General features: G+C 48.6%; 1 protein-coding gene across 2 annotated transcripts in view; it reads right to left on the bottom strand.

Annotated features, from left to right (window-relative positions):
- PADI4 (peptidyl arginine deiminase 4) overlaps nt 1-13,509 on the bottom strand; it is a 34,554-nt gene extending 21,045 nt beyond the window's left edge. The window contains exons 1-3 of one of the 2 annotated variants that reach the window (XM_045804261.2): nt 13,351-13,490; nt 9,259-9,389; nt 2,066-2,246 (exon numbers count right to left, since the gene is read on the bottom strand). In XM_045804261.2, coding sequence (XP_045660217.2) covers nt 2,066-2,246; nt 9,259-9,305 — 228 coding nt within the window. In that variant the 5' untranslated portion in view covers nt 9,306-9,389; nt 13,351-13,490. Of the gene's footprint in view, nt 1-2,065; nt 2,247-9,258; nt 9,390-13,350 lie in introns of both variants that reach the window. The other variant, XM_045804260.2, reaches the window with a different exon arrangement.
- Between the last annotated feature and the right edge of the window lie 8,272 nt (nt 13,510-21,781).

Here is a 21,781-nt window from a genome sequence, read left to right on the forward strand (position 1 = left end):
AACTGGACTCCTGCTCTGTGCCAGTTCAGGGTGGGACAAGGAGGCGTGAAGTGGTGCCAGCCTACAAGGACCACCCCCACTGGTGGGCTTGGAGGGGTAGCAAAGTACTCAGATGCCTATGATACTTAGGAGAGGGTCCTGTGGGAGCCCAGAAATGGAAGGACTGAGCCAGTCTGGGTGGTATCAGGGAGATACACTTTGAGGTAGAGCCTGGAAGAGGAGTAGGAGCTCAGCAGCTGGAGATGCGGTGGAAGGGGCATCAGAAGGAGAGCACTGGCTGTAAGCCACGGAAACTGGCTCTGGCAAGCCAGAGGGGCGGAGAGGACCCAAAGAACCAGACCTTGGAAAGGCTGGAGCCCGAGCCGTCTGAGGATCTGGGGAGTGGGAGGGTTTGGATGGGAGCTGGTTCCTTCAGGGCAGGTGCTGTGGAGATCCAGAAGCACCAACCCCCACTGACCAGACTTCAAAATCCAGGAAGAGTGGATCTGACTGGCCTGCCCTGGCCAGAGGAGGGCAGAGCATCTGGATGGAGAATTTGAAGCAAAATGGCAGAGGGGAGTTCCCCAACACAAAACCAAAGAGCTGCCACCGGAAGAAGAGGCACTCCTGAGGGGATGGACTGAGGTGTTTGGGTCTGTCCTATAGGTACTGGGGATCCACAGAAATGTCACAGCCACCACCACCTCATGTCTAGACCACGGCATCAGTCTCCAGTCGACTGCCTGGATCCAATCTACTCAGGACACTGCAGCCAGTGGGGTCTTTCTAAGACAAATGCAGACTCGTTACTCCCTGGATGACAGGTTTTCACTGGCTTCCTGTTGCCCTCAGAAAATGAGGTCCCTGATGCCAAACTCTCGAATACTGGCTCCCTCTCTCCCCCACTTCCCTCTTCACCCTCTTTTCTTGCCATACATATCTTCCTCAGTTTCCCCAACACATGCCTGACCATCTCCTCGTCTAGAGTGTGCACACAGGCCACATATCCATGTAAAGTTCTCACTCCACTTTCCCTCCCTCCTACCATCCTTCAGCTTGCCACTTCTTTCAGGATGTCTTCCCTGATTGCGCCCTCATCAACCTACTTTGATGCCCAAGCTCTATGCTCCTAGAGTAGGCAACAACTCTCTGTCCCAAGGGCAAGACTGCTTGGCCTGCCCTTCTGGAAACAAGGGCTCATTGGCCCAGAACTCTGTGGGAAGCCCAGAGGCTCCTGTTGAGTTTATCTACAGTCGGAGGGGCTGCAGTGGGTTGAGTGGTGGTCCCGCAAAAGATATGTCCACTTCCAAATCCCTGAAACCTGTGAATGTGACCTTATTTGGAAAAAAGGTCTTTGCAGTTGTAGTTAAGGGTCTTGAGATGAGATCACCATTGATTATCCGGGGAGACCTTAAATCCAGTGACCAGTGTCCTTATAAGAGTGAAGCAGAGGGAGATTTGACAGCCTGGGGAGGGGGAACGAGACCACGGAAGCAGAGAGTGGAGTCTAGGAAGCTGAAGGAGGCAGAGAGCTGGTTCTCCCCAGAGCCTTCAGACGGAGTGCTGCTCTGAAGATGCCTTGATTTTGGACTTCTGTCTTCCAGAGAGAATACACTTCTGTTGATTTAATCCAGGAGTTTCTGGTCATTTGTCCATCAACCACAGGAAAAGGGCATGGAGCAGAGCTTCCCAGGGCTGCCTGGCTGTGGCCTCTTAGCACTCACCCCACTTATAATGGCTTATCTGTATTTTACCCATAGGTTGTAAGTCCCATGCAGGCTGCAACCTCACCTGTCTTGTTCCTTTCTGTGTCTCCAGTGCCTGGTGGTGCCTGGCATGTAGGAGGTGAATACTAAACATTTGCTGAATGGATGAATTTAGTGAACACCCGGCTTCCATAACCCCTGGCATCCCTGTATCATCTGTGAGGATGCTATGGCTGGGACAGTCTCCCTAGTATCCAGAGAGGAGGAAGCTGTGCCAGGGCTGGGGCTGTGGATCTGTGCAGGACAGACCGTGTGCCGCTGACCTGCTGCCACCTGCTGACCTCCTCCCACACATCCCACCCCACGGCTGCCACACTCACCTTTTGGTCACCTGTGCTACTGCTAGCAGCTTTCATCCTCAGGCTCACCTCCAGGCTAGGGTCCAGGGACCACTTGGAGGAACCTGTGGAATTCTTCTTGGCTGGAGGGCTGTGGGCAACATCCACGACCACTCCTGGGGAGGCATTGATGCTGAAGGACGTGTAGCCCGTGGGGGCAGAGCTGTGGAAGAGACAGGTGGGGAGGACAGAGGGGCCCAGTGAGGGAGGCCTGGCCCACCACTGCTCTCCCAGCATTCTTCCTTTTCCCCCAACATGCATAAACCCCACATGGCAGCCAGTCGACCCTGACCCCGGGAGTAAGTGCTGCAAGGTTGTCGGGAGGTAGTGAGCAACAAAAAAGAAAATCCCTGACCTGAAGCACTTACACTTGAACTAGAAGAATTGCAGAGGGATGTGCACAGCAAAGGTGCACACATGGATGTAAGTGTACAGAAGATGTCATGCCCAGAGATTTACACCACACAAATGTGCACACAGAGGATTGTGCATATATAAACAGTCACACAGACTTCTGCTTCCGGAATATGGCGTACCAGTACTCTGAAGGACCTTCCTCTTACAAAGTAACTAGATCGTGATTAAAATATACTTTTTAGAGCACTGCTGAGATCATGAGACATAAGAGAGACACCAAGGACACACACACACACACACACACACACACACACACACACACACACCATGGGGGTTAAATTGAGGAACACCAAAAACAAAGAGGAGATATTAAAGGTATCCAGAAAGGAAAGTCAGATCACCTATGAAGGAATTACTAGTAGATTGAAAGCAGGTTTCCCAATAGCAACAATGAAATCCTGAAGACAGTTGAATAACATCTTCAAAGTATTTTGAAAAAAATAACTGTTAACTTAGAATTGTATACCCCACAAAATTATATATTTTAAGAAAGATTTGGGAGAGTGAGAGAGAGAGAGAGAGAGCATGAGTGATGGGGAGGGGTAGAAAGAGAAGGAGAAGCAGACTCCCTGCTGAGCAGGGAGCCCAATGCAGGGCTTGATCCCAGGACCCCAAGACTACGACCTGAGCTGAAGGCAGATGCTTAACCGATTGAGCCACCCAGGTGTCCCAAGAAAAAATTGTAAAAGTAAAAGTACCACAAAAGTAAAAATAAGTCCAAATATATGTATAATCAAAATAAATGTCAATGTATCAATGTTACTAGTTAAAAGAGAGTTTTGACTAAGATAAAAAAACTCAGCTATGATATTTATAAGAGGCACACCTAAAATATAAGGATCCAGAAAAGATGAAATTTAAAGGAAAGGAGAAACATACCTTAAGTCAATACTGACCAAAAGAGGACTGGGGTGGGTATATTAATATTGGACAAAATTAATTTTTAGATGAAAAACACACTATTAGCAATAGAAAGGATCACAACCTAATAATTTAAAGTTGAACTCACCCAGAAGATATTCTAAACTTGTATGCACCTAATAACATAGCCCCAATATACATATAAGGCAAAAGTGATAGAAATACAGGGAGAAGCTGACAAACCCATCATCATAGTTGAAGACCTCAAATCTTCTTTCTCAATCAACAATAGATTAAGCAGACAAAAAATTAATAATGCAATTAACAAGCTTGATTTGGTACACATATATAGAATTCCTTGCTCCACAACTAGTAAGTATACATTTTCCCAAGCAAAGTGCACATGGATCAATAAAAAACATTGATCACATAGTTAGCCGTCAAAGCAAGTTGCAACAAATGTTAAAGGATAGGTCACATACAGTGTAGGTAGCACAGTCTAGATCAGAATGTAACTAAGTTAGGAGTCACTAAAATAAAGTCCATTTTTAACCCCCATACATTTGGAAATTTTAAAACCAGATTTCTAGATAACTTACAAGTCAAAGGACAATTAACGGAAATTAAATAATAATACTTGGACTGAGCAATAGTTAAAATAATACATTTCAAAACTTTTGGGGGAGCTAAAGGTGTTGCTTTGTGCCTTAAATGCCTAGATCTTTAAAAAGAAGAGAAAAGCTAAAAAAAAAAGTATATAGGAAAAAAAAAACAGAAAAAATAGAATGTAATCTCCCAAAATAAAGAAAATAAAGATGGCAGAAATCTGTGAAATATAAAACAAGTAAATCAACAAAGCTGAAACAGACCAGTACAACAGGCAAACCTCTGGCAAGATTGATCAAGGAGAAAAAAAAATAGAAAAATGAAAAAAAATCACTACAGGAAAAGCAGATTATTTTGTAGATAATTAATAAAAGATAACAAAAAACCCACAGCATGATTATCTGCAACATCCCTCCCCCCAAATTTTAAACTTTAAATTTAAAAGAAATACTAATAATTCAATAAGATAGGTAGGTAGTAAGGTGGAGAGGCAAAAATCAGTTGCATTTCTGTACGCCAGCAATAAATAGTTAGAAAAATAATTTTTACAAGCAGATATAATTTACTTAGGAAAAAACACTCTAAAGTATGTAGGATCAATCTAACAAAAGATATGTAAGGATTTTATGGAGAGAACCAAACCTATTGAAAACATTAGAGAAGACCCAAATTAATAAAAAGAAATACCACAAACATGGTGAGGAAGGCTTACTATCATTAACATATGAACTCCCTCCAAATGAATTGATATATTCAATGGAATTCCAGGGCATTTCATGGAACTTGACAAGTTGATTCCAAGATTGACATGGAAAACCAAGGGGCTAAGACAGTCAAAGTACTCCTTAAGGAAAAGAAACAAAAGGTAAGGGACTTACTCTACCAGGTATGAGTTACCAGAAAGCCATGGATGGTGCTGTAATGACTCAGGCAGGGACAAATGACAGATGTAACTTAAGAGAGATTCTCCTTGACCTGTGACAGAAGTGATCTTGCGGATAACTGAGGAAAGGGAAGTTATGTAACAGATGGTGCTGGGACAGTTGCTTGCTCATATGGAAAACAGTTAAATTGGATAAATAATTAAATTGATCCCATCCTCACACCATATACAAAAACAAGCACCTGGTGGATTTAAGAGTTAAAAATTAAAGGCAAAAATTCAAATATTTTTTAAAATAGATTTTATTTTTTAGAGAAGTTTTAGGTTCACAGCAAAATTGAGAAGAAGGTACCAAGATTTCCCATATATCTCCTGCCCTCCACCCCCATGCACAGCCTCCCCCATTATCAGCATCATCCACTGAAGTGGTACATTCATTCAAATTGATAGGCCTACACCAATACATCATAATCTACCCAAAGTCCACAGTTTACATTGTGTTTTGCTCTTGATGGTGTACATTCTATGAATTTAAACAAATATATGCATAACAACATGTATCTACCATTATGGTGGATGACAGAGTAGTGTCATTGCCCTAAAAATCCTCTGTGCTCTGCCTATTTATCCCTCCTTCCCTCAACCCCTGGCAACCACTGATCTTGTCCTGTTACGGTAGTTTTGTCTTCTCCAGAATGTCATACATTCAGGATCATATAGTATGTAACCTTTTCAAATTGGCTTCTTTCTTAGTAACATGCATTTTAAGTTTCCTCCATGCCTTTTCATGGCTTGATAGCTCATTTCTTTTTAGCACTGAATAAGATCCCATTGTCTGGATGGACCACAGTTTCTTTATCCATTCACCTACTGAAAGACTTCTTGGTTGCTTCCAAGTTTTGGCAATTATGAACAAAGCTGCTATAACACCGGTGTGCAAATTTTGTGTGGACATAAGTTTTCAAGCTCTTTGGGTATATACCAAGGAGTGTAATCACTGGACTGTATGGTAAGAGTATGTTTAGTTTTGTAGGAAACCACCAAACTGTCTTTCAAAGTGGCTGTACCACTTTGCATTATCACCAGCGATGAAATGAGAGTTCCTGTTCTCCCACATCCTCTCCAGCATTTGGTGCTCTCAGTGTTCTGGATTTTGGCTATTCTAATAGGTGTGAAGTGGCATCTCTGGTTGTTTTAATTTGCATTTCCTGTATGACATAGCATGTGGAGTATCTTTCACATGCCTACCTGCCATCTGTGTATCTTCTTTGGTGAGGTGTCTGTTACGATCTTTGGCCCATTTTTCAACCGGGTTGTTTGTTGTTGTTGTTTTAAAGTTCTTTGTATGTTTTGGGTAACAATCCTTTATCAGATATATCTTTTGTAAATATTTTCTCCCAGTCTGTGGTTTGTCTTTTTTATTCACGTGACAGTTTTTTTGGAGCAGAACTTTTAAATTTTAATAAAGTCCAACTTATCAATTCTTTCTTTTCCTTTCTGGATTATGCCTTTTGTGTTGTATCTAAAAAGTCATTGCCAAGGTTATCTAGGGTTTCTCTTTTGTTACGTTCTGAGAATTTTATAGTTTTCTGTTTTACATATAGGTCTATGGCTTATTCTGAGTTAATTTTTGTGAAGGATGTAGGGTCTGTGTCTAGATTCCTTTTCTGGATGTGGATGTCCAGTTGTTCCAGCACCATTTGTTGAAAAAAAAACTACTTTTTTCCAGTGTATTGCCTTTGCTTTTTGTCAAAGGTCAGTTGACTATGTGGATCCATTTCTGGGCTCTCTATTCTGTTCCTTTTATTTCTCTATTCTTTTGCCAAAACCACACTGTCTTGATAATAGCTTTATAATAAGTCTTTATAATATAGTGTCAGTCCTCCAACTTTATTCTTCTCCTTCAATACTGTGCTAGCTATTCTGAGTTTTTTACCTCTCTGTATAAACTTTAGAATCCGTTTGTCAACACCACAAAATGGGATTGCATTGAATCTATAGGTCAAGCTGGGAAGAACTGACATTTGACAATGCTGAATCTTCCTATCCATGAAGATGGAATATCTCTCCATTTATTTACTTCTTTGATTTCTTCCATCTGAGTCTTGTAGTTTCCTCATATAGATATTATATATATTTTATTAGATTTATACCTAGGTATTTAATTTGGGGGAGGGCGAATATAAATGGCACTGTTTTTAAATTTCAGACTCCACTTGTTTGTTGCTGGTATGTAGGAAAATGACGGACTTTTCTATATTAGCACTGTATCCTACAGCCTTGTCATAACTGCTTTTTAGTTTAGATGTGTTGTTGTTGTTGTTGTTAATTTATTTGGATTTTCTACATAGATGATCACGTCACCTGTGAATGAAGACAGGTTTCTTTCTTTCTTTCTAACTGGTATCGCTCTTATTTCCCTTCCTAGTCTCATTGCATTCGCTAGGAATTTTAGTATGACGTTGAAAAGCAGTGGTGAGTGGGGACATCTTTGGCTTTCTCCTGATTTTAGTGGGAAAGCTGCACGTTTCTCACCATTACGTTGATGTTAGCTGTAGGTTTTTTGTTGATAGTCTTTATCAGGTTGAAGAAATTCCCCTCTAAGTTTACTGAGAGTTTTATCATAAACAGGTGTTTGCATCTTTTAAAGGAAGATGACACCGGTATCTTTACGCCCTTTCTTAAACAAGACATCAAACGAATGAACATTAAAGAAAAGATTGTAAGTTCAACTAGCTGAGAATAAATAACTTCTGTTTGTCAAAAGACATTATAACGTGAAAAGACTTAGCATAACCTACAGAGAAGTTATTCACGACATAAAACCAAAAAGACTTAGCAGCTTGAATATGTAAACAACTTGGGTTGGTCAATATGAAAAAGATAACTCAATAGAAAAAAAAGAGCCATAGAAATGAACAGGCATTCACAGAGGTTGCCACAGAAGAGGATGATAAACATGTGAAGAGGCGCTCCATCTCACTCATAAGGAAGGAAATGAAAATATCCAGGCCATAGTGGGACAGGGGAATACACCTGCTGGACTGGTGAACAATAACACTGTGTACTTTACAGTTCTAAGGCAACCCCAACACACTGCTCACGGGAGTATGAAGTTTATCACTCTGTAAAACAACTTGGCGTTCTCTTATGAAGTCAGACATACTCGCCCCAACCCAGCGAGCCCCCGCAAGGCAGACACCCCAGAGCATCCCTGGCATGTGTCTGCCAGGAGACACGTCCGGGAACGTTCAGAGCAGCCCTTTCTGTAACAGTGAGTGACCCACAGACGGTGGAAGGACTAGTGTATCCTAGCGGATCCAAACCATAATGGAGGCTCCCTGGGGAGGCAGAGCTTGCCCCCCAAGGTCACAAAGACATGAGTGTTATGTATGATTGTGTTTTCTATTTTTATTTTCGTCATAAAGTTCTTAGTCTCTGTATCAAAAGCTACATGTGTTCCTTACAGAGAATTAGGAAGACACAGGAAATGTCTGTGAGAGGCAGACTTCAAAGATGGCCCCCAAGAATCCCCACCTCTGGTGCTCATGCCCTCCTGTAAATCCCTCCTCACGAGGGTGGGAAGGGCCTCCTGATGGCCTTCTAGCCGATGGGAAATGGCCAAAGGGATGGGTTGTCACTTTTGTGATAAGGTTACAAAAGGCCCCTTCTCTCTCTGTCTCCCTCCCTCCCTCTCCTCTCCTTGGCTTCCTCACCTTGATGGAGTAAGCTGCCAACAACAACGTGGGTGAGCTTGGAAGCAGAGCCTGCCTCGGCCAAGCTGCAGCAGGACTATAGCCACACCGGCACCCTGACCGCGGCCATGGAGACCCGAGGCAGAGGACCCAGCTAAGCCGCACAGCACTCCTGGCCCACAGAAACGGTAAGATAATAACCACTGCTGTTTCAAGCCACAGGGTTTGGGGACAATTTGTCCCACAGTGATCAATAGCTAATATAGGACTAACAAGGAAGACAAGAGGAAAGAGGCAGACAGGGAGGAAGGAAGGAAGGGAGGAAGGAAGGAAGGGAGGAAGGAAGGAAGGGAGGGAGGGAGGAAGGAAGGAAGGGAGGGAGGGAGGGAGGGAGGGAGGGAGGGAAGGAGAGAGGGAGTGGGGGAGGGGGGAGGGAAGACTTGCCCAGAAGAGAATGGAATCTTAACCACTTAGGGACAATCGTTGATGGACATTTTGATTATTTTCTTTCAGGAGACAAATTTTTGAAGTCAGTTTTGAAGAACCAAGAAGTAGATGAAAAAAGAAACCCATTTCCCCCAACACTCTCCTAGTCTCTGTTCCCCGAATTCCTTTCATGTGTTGCCCCCCAACCCCCACCCCACTCATGCCCTCACACCATCCACACAAAGTCAAGCTCAAGTTCTTAGCCTTCAGGGACCACGAGCACTTACAGAGGCTTCGCTCCGCTCCAGGCCCCGCACATGTTCTCTCCACACATCAGCTCACTCAGTGTTCACCGGCAGCCTGCCAGGTAGGTGCTGTGCCCCTCTCCACTCGCAGCTGGGGGAACTGGAGCAGAGGGCTGAAGACACCCCCAAGCTCGGCTTCAGGCTTTGCGCTTCTCTGCTCCATCACCAGGTCAGGGTGGTGCCAGAGCCCTTCATACACCCGCCCCCCCACATTCTCCCCACACTGCAGTCAGACTGAGCCCCTCACAGCACCCTACCCTGCCCCCCGTGTGCATGGCCACACTGTGTGCCAGACCTTGAGCTGGGGGAACAGGGTCGGGGGGCAAGCTCCATGGTCCCAGGGGGTCCTGGCTAGGAGGAGGGTGATTTCCTCAGCTGGAGGATCTGGGGTCCCCTTGTGGGCTCCCCCAAGTCTTCCTTGACCAGGACACCAATCCGCACTTACTAAACTCCGCTAGTGGGTGTCCCTGCCTGTCCCCACTCCTCAGTGGAGGCCCTGGCTTTGCCACCTCCTCCCAGCCTGGTCCCCCCACAGTGGGGGCCAGGGAGCAAGATGACTGGGTTCTCATTCCCTGGGGGACCCCGACCAGGGCCTTGGCGTGTTGGCTCTCCCAATTGAGGAGAAAGCCAGGGTCAGCGTGGACAGAGTCCTCGAGCTACCCCTCCCATCGCACTGCATAGCCCAGCGCAGGGGCCGGTCTGTGTATACCAGCCAGCCTTGGGCTCGAGGCTGTGGTGTCTCCAGCAGGCCTGGAGCAGCTTGTGCTCAGACACTCGCCTGCAGGCCAGCAGGGGCGCCCCATGGGAAGCGCTCCCAGGCCAGCCCAGGGGTGGGGGGGCCCCAGGCCATCTCCAAGGGCTGGAGAGTGGTGACCAGCTCAGGCCACTCCGGACAGGCTACCTGACTGAGGTCTGGCCGCTGACCCTCCCTGGTCTCATGGGAATGAGGTTTCCTCGCTTCCTAGGGTGTTGTGAGGTTTGGGGGCTGCTCGGTCTCCAGGAGTGGTGATCGCAGCCACAGCGACGGGCCACTCAGCCTGTGCCCGACAAGAGTTCCTGGCTGAGGAGCGCCACACTGGAAGCAGGTGCCTTTCTGTGGGTTACACACCGACCTGGACAGACCGAGACGTAGGAAGCGCCATTGTTTCTCTGCCAAAGCCTGTGCACAGCTGGTTGAGTCATGCCTGCAAAGCCGAGGTGAGAAGCCAGGCCTCCCCAGCTGCCCAGGTGCCACGGCAGGAGGGGGACAGGAGAGAGACACGCTGTGGGTTTGCTACAGCAGGAAAATGAATAAGGCACTCAAACAACAATGGGAAGCCCGAGACGGGGGGCCAAGGTGGGGACAGACGCAACGTCTGGCCTGTGGCCTGTTCACCTCCACTGGCTCGGCCCCAAGTGGCTCACTCAGCAGGGGTGGGGACAAGAGCACAGACCGGTGGGCCAGTCACCTGCCAGGGCTTCATAACCACCCTCTCTGCCAGATGGGGAAACTGAGGCTCAGAGCAGCGAGGCCCAGCTGGGAAGTGGCGCCACTGGGATTGGACCTGGAATGTATGTTCTTTCCTTTGGCTGTTTTTCAGACCTTCTCAAGTCCCTAAGCAAGGGACTTTCATAAGCATAAGGAGGTTTTCACTGTGAGTGGGGGGAGCAGCCCTGTGTGCTAAGACAATCTGGAGCTGCTCTTCCCGTAATTTCTACCAGCCTCTGCAGAGGCAGCACTGAGAGCTTGAGCCCCAGACAAGTGACGATATCCCTCCCACTCCTGAATCCAGCATTTCCTTCTCAGTGACCCCAGGCTGGATAGCACTTAGCGTCTGCAACTCTCACGTTCAGTGGCTCACACAGTCCTTACGGGAAGGGGGACTGCTCTGCAAACACTTGGCATCCCTTGTGTGGTTTAATCCTCACCACAACCCAGCAGCGTGGATAGTAATGTTCCCATTTTACAGATGGGTAAACTGAGGCTCAGACACTTGTCCATGCTCCCCACTGCCACACTGAGTGGCCTTCTGCTGAGAAGGAGACACTGGGAGGAAGAGGACAAACCCCCTGATTGCCTGCTGTCTTCCATGGTTGGCGACCTCCAGACCCTCCCCACCCACAACATTCCGGGCCTTCCAAGCCCTCTGGGAGCTGCATGAGCTCCACCAACCAGGCAGCAGTGCCCAGCGAGGCCAGCGCCAGGGCACTCAGGGGCCATGTGTGCAGGGAAGCAAGTGAGTTTGGAGTCAGACAGTCCTGGGTTTGAATTTCCTGGCTTTGTCACCTTGAATTTGTAGGACCTTGAAACCTCAGTTTACTCATCTCTAAAATGGGCATGATGCTCATTAGAAATCACAGACAGAAGGACCTGGCACCTAGTAGCCAGGGTCATGATACCTCCCTGACTCCAGCCACAAGCATCACAGAAAGCCCTCGATGCGTTTCAATATTCATCTCAGGTCAGAGGGATTTTGTATGAATATAATCAATGTATTTCCCATTACAGGAAAAGAACTTTCCAAGCGCAGAATGAAAATCACAAGCAGCGTTTGTAAGGGCAGCTCTGGAACAGGTGGCCACGCCCCTGGGTCTGCTCCTGCCTCTATGGCCCTGTCTTTCTAACCCTGGGGGCTCGGAGCCCAGCAGCAGAGTGCGCGGCTCCGGCAGGGGTGTGGAGGCCTGCCTGTGCTGGGAGGAGGCGGTGCAACCCCATCCGTGGCTCCGGAAGCGAATTCAGGCCACGGTCGGGGTGGCGGCTGCACAGAGAGGGGGTGAAGGTGCCAGCCGGGGGCTGCTGTTAAGAGCAGGTAGGAGTGAGGGGACAGGGTCCCAGAGCCAGGCTGTCTGCGTTTGAATCCTGGCTCCCTCACCTATGAGCCGAGCCTTGCGGCTTCGCGTGGTTCCTGGACCTCTCAGAGCCTCAGCTTCTCCTTCCGTAAAATGGGAGTAACAGCACTGCCTGCCTCACGAGGCTGATGAATGAGTTATGTGTAGGCAGTGGGGTGGAAATGCCAGCCATTGTCGTGGGAGATGGGCAGGGCGTGGAATGTCTCATGGAAGGAGGAGCTCAGTCTCAGAAGAGTCAGGTGGCCTCAGATGACATTGGCCTCTCTTTTTCCTTCATCCCTCAACCTCTCTGTCTCCTGCCTCCCCTCCACAGCTCCAGACGGCACCCCCCCAGACCTTTCCCGCTGCTCTACCATGGCCCAGGTTCAGGCCGTCAGTGACACTTTGAAGGAAATGTCCCAGACACTCCTGCAGGCACCATAGTAGGACCACAGATGTCCAGCCTGGGAGGGAGGAAGCCAGGGGCGGCCGCTACTATTACTGACAACAACGACACTAACCACGCATTTGCCAAGCAGCCCTAGACCATCCTGTGTGACCAGAGCCTGGTGTGGGTTTGGCACAGAGTGGGCGTTCACTTGGTTGTTGTTGGGTGAACGGATGGGTGGATGGCTGAAACCACCAGCAAGATGTCCAGCTCCGTGCTCAGTGCTTACACACTCCCACGGTCTGTCACTTTGATCCCTCGAATCACCCTATGAAGTGGGTATTATCCCCATTTCACAGATGAGGGACCTGAGGCTCAGTTGGCCAAGGCCACCCCACTGGCCAACAGCAGACAGGTTTCCTGCCTCAGCCTCTCCCGCACTAGAGCCTGTCCCATCGCACGTAGGTTATTACACACCCATGGAGGGAGTCGTGGCTGAGAGGTGGGGGGTAACAAACCGCACCATGAACCAGGTGTGGGTCATGAAGTCCAGGGCCTAGCCTTCCTTCCAGGGCACACCTGCTGTGTGACCTTAGGCAAGTCACAGACCCTCTCTGAGCTCCATTGCCTCAATGGTGAAAGGAGAGGGTCCTGTTTGCCCGGTGATAATTCATCTGTGGTGAGGCCCTGGGGAACCCTCACCTTGAGTCCAGGCACATCCCAGGACCACGCAGGTCTCACCCCTCCAGGTTCTCCCCAGGCCGCGGCTACAGAGGCTGCAGCCCGAAGCCGGAGCCAACCACACGTCGTGTGTCTGCAGAACCTGCTTATCCAGCGTCAGTGGGCCTGTCCCCCGCCCCCAGAATGTCCCTGCTCACCCGTAGACATCCAGCTTAGTTTCGGTGCCCAGCACACACACAGCATAGGTGGACTGCTCTGGGGCCACATGGATCACTGTGCCCTGGGCCATGGTCCCGCCAGCCCGTCCCTCCAGCTGCAGGAAGCCCCTCAGCTTGTTCCTTTATACGGCCCAGCAGAGCTATGAGTCAGCACCTGTGGTTTACAGGCTGCATAGCCCCTCCCCACTCAGATCCCGGGCGTGTACTCTTCACTCTTCCTGCCCAAGAGCTGCCCCTCCAACCCGCGTGAGTGACAATGTCAGAATCACGGCAGGCGGGCTCTGACAGCCTCCTGGGAAGGGCCAGGGGCTCAGGAAGCCTGGGGGTGGGGGTGGGGGTGGGGGTGCAGGTCTGGGTCCTCATGTCACAGCCCCCTGCGTGCCTGGGGCCCTGAACACCTGGGTCCATCCCACGTGGGTATCGGAGAGGAAGAGGCGAGAAATGCAGGGCGCTTGGGAGATTGTAGCTAGGAGGTCACCCCTGGGCTACACACCCGAGGACCAACCTGGTTTGGGACGGGTCTCCCCAGGCTGGGCCACCCACGTGACAGGTCACCCTCTTGGGTCTCTTCTGTGCACCAGGCAGCTCTCTCTGCCCCTCACGTGGACTAAAGCACTGAGGCAGGCCCGTGGGGTGAACTCTACCATTATTCCCCCACCTGGTCCCCACAGCAGCTCTCTGAGGTCAGAATCACTATGATTCCCATGCTACAGGAGAAACTGAGGCACGGAGAAGCCAAGTAATACTCCCAAGGCTCCACAACCCATAGAGTGGGTATCTGGGCCCCAGACCACCTTCTCGAGGCTCAAAGAGGCCTCGAGATGTGGCCCCCTGACGCTCGGGCACGTCCAAACAGCAGGTCTTAATAAACCCACTTTCTCCAGGTGCTCACAGGGTTAGGACTAGTTTGAGCTTCAGGTGGAAGCTGGGGGAGGGGGCTGTCCCCTGCCAGACTGGAGAAGGCCCTCAGATCCGGTCATCCAGGGGACGGGAGACCAAGGCACAGACGAGAGGGCTGTGGCGCGCCCACTATCACAGCGAGTCAGCAGCAGGGCCGGGCTCTACCCCAAGCCTTAGGTCTCCTGGAGTGATTTTCTATTTTTCCTTTCTCCCCCATGTTTCTTCAGCATTGTGGGGTTTGCGTTTGCTATGAATAAGCCGCAGAGAGAACAAGCCCAAAGCAGTTTTATTAATTCAACAAGTATTTCTTGATCGCCTACTGTTGGCCAGGCCCCGTTCGGGGCACTGAGGATGCAGAGAGAACACAGTAGACAGATATCCTGCCTTCGTGGAACTTTTTTTTTAATAGAAAGAGACAGCTAATTGACAATAAACATAATAAGTGAATTACATAGTATGTTAGTATCATGGAAAAGAGAAACAATAGGGCATGGCAAGGGGGGGATTGCCGTTTCAAATAGGGTGGTCGGAGGAGGGGACATCTGAGCACATTTGAGAGAGGTAACAACGTAGATATTTGGGGAGAGAACATTCCAGGTTGAGGGAATGGCCAGCACAACTAGTGCAAAGGCCCTGGGGCAAGGACATGCCTGGAGGGTGGCTGGAATGCAGTGGAGGAGGAGGGGAGAGGGAGGGCACTCGAGGAGGTTGGGGGCAGATCACAAAGGGCCTTGCAGGCATTGTGAGGACTTTGGCGTCTACCCCAAATGACATGGGGAGACATGGGGACATTTAAGCAGAGGAGACCCACGGTCTGATCTCTCTGGCTGTGGCGGGAGAATCAACCAAGGGCAGACCAGTGAGGAGGCTGGTGCCCTCCGGCAGGGGTAGGTGATGGGGGTCAGGGCACAGTGCTGACAGTGGAAGAGGAGAGAAGCGGTCAGATTCTGGACATACCCTGACAGTGCAGCCGATAGGATTTGCAGATGGACTGGATGGGGGGGGGGCATCAGCAAAAGCGAGGAATCAAGGAGTTCTCCAAGGTCCAGGGAGGCCTGAGCCCCAGGAGGGATGGAGCTGGTACCAACGGAGGTGGAGGGTTGGGGAGGGGCTTACTGCAGGCAGTGTGGCTCTCAGGAGTTTGGTCCTGGCCATGCTGAGGGTGAGCTGTCTAGTCGAGTCTGTGTGGGGACGCCCTGTAGGCTGTTGGTTGGACACATGATTCTGGAGTTTGAGAGAATCAAGCTGGAAATGATAAATCCATGGGATGTCAACATCTAGACATCTAGAGCTTCCCTGGGGGATGAGTGTGGATGGGCAAAGCAGAAGCCCTGGAACTCTCCCCCAGAGACTGAGAGGAACCACCAGCAGGAAGGGAAGCAAGACAGGTGCCTTATTGCTATTCACTATTTCACAGGGTCGCGCCTTGTCAAACACCCATGCCTGCACGCCCGCACACACGGAAAGCAGCCGTCCTTCGGAAGCAAAGCCTTTTTGCAGACTCATGTGCTCTGGCATGGCAGAGCAGGGACCACAGGCTCTGCAGTGGGCAGGGGGGTGAGGGCACTGCCCGCACCGGCATCACCAGTGGCGTCGAGGCCCCACTGCTCCCTGTCAGAGCTCGGCTGCATCACAGAACAGCCTAGGCTGGGGCCTTAAACATCAGAAATGTGTTTTCTCACAGTTCTGCAGGCGGGGAGTCATAGATCATGGTGTCAGTGCGGTGGAGTTCCGGCAGGGACCCTCCTCCTGGCTTGCTGTGCCCTCGCATAGCAGGGGGAGAGAGGAGAGAGAGACACGGTGTCTTTTTAGGGGAGCCCACCCTCACGATGATTTACCTACCCTGGCCCCCTCTCCAAAAACCATGTTGGGGGGTTAGGGCTTCAACTTAGGAATTTGGGGGAAGCCACGATTCAGTCCGCAGCACTGTTGGATGCAAAGGCTGTTTGCAGATTTCTGGTATATAAACCATGTTGTGAGGCACAAATTGCCTCCATGTCTGGGCCCCTGGGTGGCTCAGTCGGTTAGGTGTCCGACTCTTGGTTTCAGCTCAGGTCATGATCTCAGGGTCGTGGGATCGAGCCCTCCATTTGGCTCCATGCTCAGTACATGGGCTCAGTACATTGGGCTCCATGCTCAGTCTGCTTAGGATTCTTTTCCCCTCTCCCTCTGTCACTCCCTCTGCTCTCTCTCTCTCTCTCTCAAAAAAAAAAAAACAAAAAAAAAACAAAAAACCAAATCGCATAGAAGTCTGCGGTTATTTTGCAGGAACTTCCTGGGTTGATCTTTGCTCCTCTTTATTCCCTTACAGGGCATTTTGGTTTTTTCCTGAAATTTGCTATAGCTTATCATTATGTGTGTGTGTTTAAATGCCTGTCCACCAATCAGCCATGAGGGCAGGGCTTCCATAGGTCTCAGCTGCACCTCCGGTGCCTAGAACAGCTCCCGACTCCTAGTAGGTGCTCACTAAACACTGGCTGAAGACCAGAGTGTTCTCTCGTACCCAGCCTAGCACTGAGCCCCAGGGCAGAGCCCCTGAGACAGCTTCCTGCAAGGATCCCTCAGAACCCAGCCTGGTTGTTACTTCATGGAAGGCAATGACCTCCGGAAGTTTGGGAAGCAAACTGGTACATGAAGACAGCTGGCCCAAAGCCCAGGCCAGAAATGCTGCCGGAAGGGGTCGCTCTCCCCGCAGAAAGGCAGAATCACTGGTGGAGCTGCGCAGTGGAAGGAGCAAGGCTGTGCTGGGGTTGCCCAGAGCCCTGTGGCCCCTGAGCTGATGCCCCGTGACTAGCCTGGATATATGCCCTTCCTCCAGGAGATTGTGATGACATCATTTTGGGAAGAGGCGCTGGCATCAGGGACTCTCCCTGAGCCCCCCAGACTGGGTGTAGGGCTGCATCGTGTTTGGAGTGGATGGCTGAGCCATTCCTTCAGCGCTGGTCATTTAGGTAGAGTTCATCAGATCCATTTATGTAGCTCTTCACTCAATAAATATTTACCAAATACCTCCTAAGTGCCTGGCGTTCTTGTAGAGGCTAGGTTAGGCTTTACTTAAAATAGATTTACAAGGACCCAGGGTGATAACAGAGACCACAGTCTATTATGCATCTGCCGTGTACCAAACTTGTCACCAGGTCCTTGGCTATATTATTTCCAGTTATCAAGATAACTCAGTGGGCAGGACTTATGATCTCGTTTCTAAAGAGGAGTGGAGTCCTGCGTTCAAGGCCACCTGGGTGTTCAAGGTCACCCGGCTCCTGAGCAGGTTTCAAACCCAGCTTTCCCTAACACGCTCTGATTTCCAGAGCAGCCCTCGCCCATGCCAGGCCATGGACACTGATCCTCGCATCGACTTTAATGTCTGAATTGAGGAAATCGGGTCTTGGAAGGCTTACGTAACTTGCCCAAGGTTACGCAGACCGGAAGTGGTGACACTTAGGTCCAACTTTGTCCCTTGTCCCACTCTGCCTGCCACGCAGCTGCCTCCTGGTCAGGTCGCTTGGCCGAGGAACTCTGAAACCCCTTCCAACACAAAGAACCCCCAACTTCTCCAAAACTTCAAGCAGACAATTGGGAGTATGTCTAGATCATCCAGATTGGTAGAAACTGGCAAATCTTCCCTTCCTACTAAGGTATTTGTTGAAGTACACCATGCAGGTAGTGGTGGGGAGTGGGGAGAGGGTCTTTGCTCCCTCTCTCTGCTCCCCCAGCTCTCTCTGGCCCAGCACCTCTCTGCTCTCCTTCACAGAACGCTTGTGGGCTCCGAAAGATTCATGGGCACACAGGGCAACATGAGGACTGACTGCCAGGCCCCACCCTACACCATTTTTACTGTGCCCATTCAGGCAGACCCCACAGCAGCCTGATGAAGGGAGGACACCTACTAGTCATTGATGGGCAAGCATTTTGCCAGGGGGCAGACAAGGGAGGTGGGTACAGGTCTGTCCGCATGGATAGCCTACAAACTTCCATGACGCCATCTTGGAGGAAAGGAAGGGGACCCAGCCAGATGAGGGTCAGGGCATCTGCATGCCTTTTCGAGAGCTGGTTTCTACCCTGTCTTTGATCCCAGGTGCCCACATTCCTTCTCTTGCACCCAGAATTTCTCTTGGGGACCATGATTGTGAGAATATCAGCACCCTAAAAGCAGGGACTTTCCTTTGTGTTCATTGCTATGCCCTAGCACTTGAAGTAATGTCTGGTGCAGAAGTGTACATGAAATACTGTATTTTATTGAATCGAAAACTGTTTATTTTAAGATACATCCTTTGCTCCATCCACCATTTGTTGAAAAGACTTTCCTTCCTCCATTGAATTGCCTTTGCAACTTCGTCCAAAAACCAGTTGGCCATACTTGTGTGAGTTGTTTCAGGGTTCTCTCTTCTGCTTTATTGATCTATGAGTCTATCCTCCAACCAAGCCCAGACTTGATTACTGTAGTTGTATCTTGAAATTGGGTGGACTAATTGCTCCCACTTTATTCTTTTTCAAAAGCATTTTAGCTGTTACAGTTTCTTTTTCTTTTCACATAATTTTAGAATAATCTTGTCTGTATCTGCAGAAAATCTCACTGGGATTCTAACAGTCACTGCATTAAAACCTGGATAGCAATTTTCAGAGGATTGACACCTCACTACACGGTGTTTTCCAATCCATGAACACAGCGCCCCCCACATATATTTAGAACTTCCAGCATACGTTCCAAGTTTTGTACATATTTTTTTAGACTTCTACCTAAGTGTTTCATTTTAGTGGAGGGACTGTAGGTGGGTCTTGTATTTTTATTTATTTCTAAGTTTTATTTAATTACTTTAGAGAGAGAGAGTGCACACATGTGGCAGGGAGGGGCAGAGGGAGAGAGAATCTTAAGCAGACTCCCGGCTGAGAATGGAGCCCAACATGGGGCTCAATCTCACAACCCTGAGATCATGAGCTGAGCCAAAGCCCAGAGTCAGATGCTTAACTGACTGAGCCATACAGGTGCCCCTGGACTTATATATATATATATATTTTTAAAGATTTTATTTATTTATTCGACAGAGACAGCCAGCGAGAGAGGGAACACAAGCAGGGGGAGTGGGAGAGGAAGAAGCAGGCTCATAGCGGAGGAGCCTGATGTGGGGCTCGATCCCAGAACGCCGGGATCACTCCCTGAGCCGAAGGCAGATGCTTAACCGCTGTGCCACCCAGGCGCCCCTGAACTTATATTTTTAATTTCAGTATCCACATGTTCATCACTAATATATTAAAATACGAGTGATTTTTATGTATTGGTCTTATATTCTGTGACCTTGCCGAATTCATTTATTAGTTCTAGGAGGTTTTTTTGGGTAGATTCCTTGGAATTTTCTATGTAGATAATAATGGCATTTGCAATTAGAGGCAGTTTTATTCCCTCCTTGTGGGATGTTCTGATTTCCAGGATGCTATTCCCTCCTTCCTTGTTTTCTTGCTCTATCACACTGGCTAGAACTTCCAGTGCTAGATTGGTTAACAATGGTGGGAATGGTCATCCTTGTCTTGTGCTCAATCTTGTGAGGAAAGCATTCAGTCTTTCACTATTAAGTATGTTGTTAACTGTAGATTTTTTTTTTTTTTGTAGATGCTCTTTATCAGGTTGAGGAAGTAGTGCCTCTCTATCTCTAATTTGCAGAGTTTTAATCATGAATGACTATTGGATTTTTTCAAATGCTCTTTTGACGTCCATTGATACAAGGATACGATTTTTCTTCTTTAGCCTATTTGATGGATTATATTGATTTTTGTCAAGTAGAAGACTGGGCATCTCGACTATCTTATCTGCCAAGTGGGGGTGACAGTAGGACCTACCTCCAGAGATTGTGAGAATTTTGCAAAATCATGTCTATTTCATGGGATTACTGTAGTGCTCCAACATTGTATGCAATAGTGTGAGGCACCCTAATTATTGGTAGTGTCAGAAAAAACATATTTAGAATTGCTTCACCAATAATCAATGCGGGGGAGGACGCCCACTATGTGGAGGAGAGTAAGATCGTCACAATGCCAGCCTCTGAGAATAGAAGTCCGAACACTTCTGCCCATGCATCTTGGGATCGGAATTACCAAGGAAAACATGACATAGTCAAACACCTCTTTTCACTTTATAGGTCTCAGACAACTTTCTGTCTTGTATGTATATATCTGATTTTTTCTTCTTTCATTCATACATTTAAATTGTAAAAGACGTATGCAGAGCAAATCATACCTAAGTTAATCCCTTTCCATGGGCAATGATTACTATGACCACCCCCATTTATTGATTTTGCCATTTCACAGATCACTTCCTTTCGTAGCCAATTTTTTTTTCACGCAATACAAGAGGTATTTGTCTCATGACCATAAAATCCTTGGAGGTTTCCTACATGGCATCAAATGGAGGTCCTGCCATTTTCCTACCCATTCCCAAATGCTTTCACGTTTTGACCAAGCACGATTCTCATTTTTTGTATTATGAATCCTGAATAAGCATTTGTCTTTGAGTAGGATTGCTTCCTTGTTTATTTTCCTAGAGGTAGAATTCCTAATACTTGAAACTGCTTTCCAAAGCACTGTGTGATCAAATCAGATCTGTATAAGAATTATACAATCTCTGAAAGCAATTATATCTGTATAAGCAATTTATTGCTCACCTCATTCACCTTCCCGACAATCTTTTTGGGGGATTTGGTTTCTGCTATTCTTTTTTTTTTTTTTAAGATTTTATTTATTTGACAGAGAGAGACAGCCAGTGAGAAAGGAAACACAAGCAGGGGGAGTGGGAGAGGAAGAAGCAGGCTCCCAGCGGAGAAGCCTGATGCGGGGCTCGATCCCAGGACTCTGGGATCACGCCCTGAGCCGAAGGCAGACGCCCAACGACTGTGCCACCCAGGCGCCCCTGGTTTCTGCTATTCTGATGGTGCTATTTTGTGTTTATTTAGTTCCTAAGGAGGCTGATAAACATTCCAGATGTTTGCCATCCAGTTGCTGATGTTGTTGAGCAATTCTGATCAGCAGAGACATAGGGAAGGAATGAGCCAGAGCCCGGAGCCGGAGTCCTGCTTTGCATCTTCTCAGATTTGTTGCTTTGCTTTTTTCTGGTTAGACCGTGATCGCATCTCTCCAGCGGGAACTTGCAGGTTAAACCTGGAGCTGCATTAAAATAACCTTGCCATATAAACTTGAACCTAGCACCGGTATAAAATAACACTGACACCTCACATTCTTCTCAGCCAGGCTTGGGTGATGATCTTCTCCAGAATTTGTTTGCTCAGTGGATTCACACCCAACCAGGAAGCCAAAAGGCGGGGCTGGGCGGCTCTGTTGCAGAGGTCTTGGCAGGGCCTGACTCTTTGGTGGCCGGCCCTTCTGGTGCTCTTCTTCCCGGTGCTCCAGACCTCGGAGGTGTCCCTCCTCACTAAGGAGGGCTGCCCAGGTGCCTTCAGGGGCCACTCAAGGGCCCTGTGACATGCCTCTCGGTCGTATCAAGTCCAGGAGCCATAAGGGAGGA

The sequence above is a fragment of the Ursus americanus genome, chromosome 33 (assembly GCF_024610735.1).
Source record: "Ursus americanus isolate L20-20 chromosome 33, mUrsAme1.1.p, whole genome shotgun sequence".
NCBI lineage: Eukaryota > Metazoa > Chordata > Mammalia > Carnivora > Ursidae > Ursus > Ursus americanus.